At 51.7% G+C, this 5,315-nt stretch overlaps 1 protein-coding gene across 1 annotated transcript; it reads left to right on the top strand.

Annotated features, from left to right (window-relative positions):
* The first annotated feature begins 2,649 nt into the window (after window positions 1-2,649).
* Window positions 2,650-4,999, top strand: LOC103640508 (transcription factor HHO6). The gene is made up of 5 exons (XM_008663279.4): window positions 2,650-3,194; window positions 3,295-3,515; window positions 3,665-3,959; window positions 4,097-4,173; window positions 4,307-4,999. The coding sequence occupies exons 1-5, from the start codon at window positions 2,993-2,995 to the stop codon at window positions 4,595-4,597; spliced, it is 1,086 nt and encodes a 361-aa protein (XP_008661501.1). The 5' UTR covers window positions 2,650-2,992; the 3' UTR covers window positions 4,598-4,999.
* The last annotated feature ends 316 nt before the right edge of the window (window positions 5,000-5,315 follow it).

Here is a 5,315-nt window from a genome sequence, read left to right as displayed (position 1 = left end):
TCGCGGAGATGGGAAATCATTCCTCGTCCCCGTCCTGCAAACTTCCCTTGGTGTAAATTAGTCTATTAATGTGGTCAAATTATACTAAAAATTTAATACATAGCCTGAGTAGCAGAATAAACTATAGAGTAGATATCTTTTTTTATAAATCTTGTTTGTTTATTTTATATTGATTTGATATAATCAATTTAAATTTGGCCTCTAAATGTTGTCTTTTCTAACGGGGATAGATTCCCCATTGGGGATAAATTCCTCGACGATATCCCCACGAGGACGGGGATAAGAGAAAATTTTCCCGTGAACGTTTGCAGGAACGAAGACAGAGAATTTTTCTTCGACGAGGACATAGATGGGGAGTCATTCATTCACAAGAAATTCTCCGTTGCTATCCCTATGCCTAACGGTACCAGGAAAGGAGAGATGGGATGATGGGTTATCGTCTACTGCTGGTAGTGGCCTAGCAGCAGGGCTGCAACGCAACCCAACCCAACCCACCATGGATGGATGGATCTCTGCAGATACGATAAGGATCTCGACAGCCAGATAAATAGATAGATGTTGCTGCTGCAATTGCAAGCCTCTCATAAACTGTACGGCATGTGATAAGTGATAACCTAGTACAATGATGAAATATCCCCGGCCATTTCAGATAGATAGATGTTGGTGATGCAGTATATCTTGTTTTTCCCCCCTTCCTTTATGTCTTTAGAGTCTATAAACAATGTTTGGCTGTACCTGTTCACTTGGCCATCCAGTCTAGTACCTGATCGACCAGTTAAAAGTTCTGTTACTGTTGCTGGATCTGGCACTTGGCTATAACCAACAAAACTAAAAGTAAAACATCATGGATGGATCATGTTTTTATTTTTTTGAGCGCGTTGACAATGCAGAAGAAACGGGTCGCGGCGAACACTGGCACTGAGCATCTGCTTTTGTTTAACCCTGGCTGGCTCTGGGCTCTGGCTGTCAACAGGAGGAAAGCAAAGCAGCATGTGCGCAGGCCCCTCGCGCCTTTCTACCAAAAGACGCGGTCCGCCACCACCTACCTAATCTATCTCTTCAGTGATTCCATTCCATGCTGCTTCCTCATCCGTTTCAACTTTCCCAGGGTAGGTCGGGTGGGTACCACAGCTGGGTAGAAAAGCCGATCGATCAGGAGACTTCATCGGTAAACTAGTAGTTATCTGTCATCTGAATCTAATAAGTTTTAGTCTTAGACCATCCAAACAGATGGGCTAGCTTTCAGTTTAACTTCACCGTACAAATGAAACCAAATTTAAAGTTGCAAGTAATAATTAGAAGGAAAAAAAAATTAAATTAGCATAATTTAAAAATATTTAACAGCCTGCGAATTGGAAACTGTTGGTGGCTAGATTTGTTTTTATTCCTTATACTAGATATATTAGCTAAGTGATGTTAGGATGGATGTATCAAAAATAACTACTACATTCTGTTTTCGAATATTTTTCGTTCACTAGTTTATTTTTGAAAAAAAAGAAGAATGAGCTGTTGATCCCTTTCTCTTGCTCCACGGAACAAAAAAGACCCCTTCTCTCTTCAAGCTCGCCTTTAGATTCGTTTGTACGGCAAGATACACTCCTTGGAGCAAGAGCAAAGGATCCGAGGAGAATAGAAACCTGGCCTGGATCCGTCGAACCAAACACATGCACGTGAACACGATCTCTCTCTCTTTGAGCGAGGAGCCACCATGTTTGATGCCTCCACCAATATTCCGATGCCGTTCTTGCGTCCAAAGACAGCCATGTGGTGGTCGGGGGAATCTCAGATCCATCCAAGGCTCCACCGGTGCTGCATTTTGCTTTTTTGCTTCTTTCTTATAAAAACAATTGAGAGTGAGGGGATGCAAATGTGTTCAACCTATACTTATATCGAGCTGCATAATTAAAAAAACTTAAGCTCATGAAAACAGGTGAACAATTTAATTATATTTTCTTTAAGATAGAGAGATAGAGTAAAATTAAGCCTACTTTGGAACGCAGAAAAAATATAAGATAATACCTTATTAATAGAAATATCAAATACTTGCTACCAATATGTTAGGTCGGAAACAGCTCGGTTTCGTATACTGTATCGAGATTGCAGAAGCTGGGCGACTTCAATGATAATCATAAATAAAAAAAAAGAAGAAGAAGCATTTCCAGGCATCTTTGAAGCAGGAGCGTGATCGGGGATGGACTGGAGAGAATCTTTGTAGCTCGGGCAACGTGACGTCGCGTTGCCCCTTTGAGCCAGAGAGGGGACGAGGAGAATCTCTCTATCTCTCTGCAGTCTGCGTCTCCTTGCCGTGTCCTTTCAGCGATGGCGAAAACAAAATCCCACGGAGATCTCGTTCTGACCCGGACTGCACGCACCTCTGGCCCACTTACACACATGGAATCCTTATCCCTTCGCCAATAATTCCTTCCTTCCAACCGCTCTACGGCAGCAGACGGAATCTTTTGGTTGCTAGATGCCTGATCCACCGCCACGTGGACGACTCAGATCACTCACAGTAAAAAAAAAAAGATTATCTTTTTTTATTCCCTGTTTACCGCCACACATGTCGTCTACTCGACACTTGGCTTGCCTCGACCGTCCACCAACCGTTCCCGAACTCGGGCGCCTCTTTCTTTCTGGCTGCCTGCCTGCCTGTTACGCGACGAAACGCCCCTGCTCGGCTCCCCTCGTCTCCGCCCACCCACCGCGTCCAGCAGCCAGAGACGCAGGCAGAACCCGAGCGGCATCTTTTCTCCACCTCCCACGCGCCAAATGACCCTTCTGCCCTCCCGGGATCTCCATCTTCTCCCCCCTTCCCCTTCCGGTATAAACCCACCGACGACGCGACGGGACTCCCCCCTCCCTCCCTCCCTCCGCCCGTTCGTTCCCCAACAGCACAGCACGAAGACACTAGACAGCAGCCGCCGCCGCCGCCGCCTTCGCCCGCGTAACCGGGACAGCGTACGCGCACGGTGGATCGCACGGTGTGCCGGCGATGATGGCGGGGAACGAGGACCAGCTGCGGGCGGTGGCGGCGCGGGCCGTCACCGACTCGCTGCGCGCGGCCGCGTCCCGCTGCTCGGCCGCCGACCGCGCCGCGCGCTTCCGGGACTGCGTCCGCAGCCTCGAGGCCGAGAAGGCCAAGATGGAGGTCTTCCGCCGGGAGCTCCCCATCAGCGTCCACCTCGTCGCCGACGGTACGCGCTTGCTTCTCCCCAGTCCCCCCAACGCCTACGCGCGCGCCGTGACCGACAGCTGTCCGTTCCTCATCGCCTCCCTTCTTCCCTCGCCGTGCAGTGATCGACTGGCTCAAGGAGGAGCTCGCGCAGCACCGCCGCCGCCCGTCGGACCTCTTCGCGCCACCAGCGCCGCCGCCGCCGGCAAAGGACGGAGCCGTCTTGGCGGACGCGGACGCCAACGACAAGCGCAGCTGGATGAGCTCCGTGCAGCTCTGGAGCTGCGGTAGCCACGACGACAGCACCGCCAACACCAACGGCGCCGCCGCCGCCGCCCACAAGGTACGGAGCGCGGGCGTGAGTCGCCAGAACTAGACGTCCCGTTTTTAAAAAAAAAAGAGGATAAAACAAAACGAATTGTTTTCGCGTAGCATAATTCGCGGCTAATAAACAACCTGCTCTGCCCGAATCCCTTCCATAAATAACACCAGGTGTCCAGCGCGTTCGTGGCACTGGCCGCCAGCCCGCCGGCGCCGACGCTGGCGAGGCCATCCGGCGACGCGGCGGGTAAGCCCGGAGCCAGCGCCAGCGCCATGCCGGTCGCGGACCTGTCCCTCTCGTCCCCGGCGGCCGCCGCCTCTCCGAGCGCCGCCAGCAGCGCCGTCACGGACGCGGCCGGGGCGCACCGCCGGCAACATGCGCAGCAGAGGAAGGCGAGGAGGTGCTGGTCGCCCGGGCTGCACCGCCGCTTCGTCGCCGCCCTGCAGCGGCTCGGCGGCGCGCAAGGTAAGGGATCCGTCGGTTGTCCGCCCTGCTCTGGGGCCTCTGGCTCCGCCGTCGTTGTAGTTGTAGTGCGCTGTGTCTGTTTCTTGAGGTGGTCTCTCCATCCTCTTGCTGAATCGTGGCCGTGGTGCGTGCTGCAGTCGCCACGCCGAAGCAGATCAGAGAGCTGATGAAGGTGGACGGGCTCACCAACGACGAGGTCAAGAGCCACCTGCAGGTAACGTAACGCAGAGAGACTGAACCATCTTCTTCTTCCTCCTCTTGGTTGGGATTGCTACATACATAGTACATACAATTCGAGGTCTGCAGCCATTCAATAATCTTTTTATTTTTTCTGGCCCCTGCTGCAGAAATACAGGCTGCACACGCGGCGCGCGTCGTCGGACGGCGGCGACCAGCACGCGGGCGGGCTGTGGTCGTCGGCGCCGGAGCAGCAGTACACGACGTCGCAGCACAGCACGTCGCAGTCGCAGTCGCAGTCCGGGTCGCCGCAGGGGCCGCTGCAGCTGGCGGTGTCGAGCAGGGCCATGTCGGCCACCGCCGGGGACAGCTGCGACGCCGGCGACGAGGCCCAGGGCGGCCGGTCGGAGAGCTACGGCTGGGAGATGCCGCAGCACGGGACGAAGGCGTCGTCGTCTTGATGATCCTTGTCCTTGGACGGGATCACAATTCACAACAGTATAGAAGACGGTGCGGCGTGGGGCATGGTACTGAGGACAACTGCGGAAGAGGCGGCATTTTTTGTACAGGCGTTGAGATGATTTCATTTTTCCCCCTTCCTTTTTTTTCTGGTAGAGGGAGGAGGATGTGATGGTGAAGATGAACTGATCTGGTGTTGTTGATCGAGAGTGAGGCATATGAGATGAGATGTTATTTTTTACATCCCATTGTACAATCTGGAGGCTGGATCGCGTTGTTTTAACGGGGATGGATCGGTTTTCGCATCTACGAAAGGAGGGTGAGGATTGCTAGCGTTGCTGCCTGACATGGGAATACACGTCTGCCATCTCTGCTGTTCTTGCAATCTGATGCAGATTGATCCATCCTGGATTCCTGTCACTGTTCATATTGCTCATGTGGTTCTCTTCCTGCCTTCTGGATAGAATTCCTATCACTGTTTATTGCTCATCCGGTTCTCTTCCTGCCTTCTGGATAGAATTCACAAAACTGAAAGCATCCTTTTGAGATTTTCCTGATGTCGCGGGTTTTAGGGGTGACAGTGCACTATGCCTTCTCGCCTCTGCAACAGAATCACCAGATTTGTTTCAACGTTTAGAAATCACATAATATAATATTTTTATTAAATTAAAATTTTAATAATTAAAATAAAAAATGACAATTAAAAATATTATATAAATC

This window comes from Zea mays, chromosome 1 (genome assembly GCF_902167145.1).
Source record: "Zea mays cultivar B73 chromosome 1, Zm-B73-REFERENCE-NAM-5.0, whole genome shotgun sequence".
NCBI lineage: Eukaryota > Viridiplantae > Streptophyta > Magnoliopsida > Poales > Poaceae > Zea > Zea mays.
Note: the sequence above shows the minus strand (reverse complement) of the source record. Positions and strands in the feature narration are given on the sequence as shown.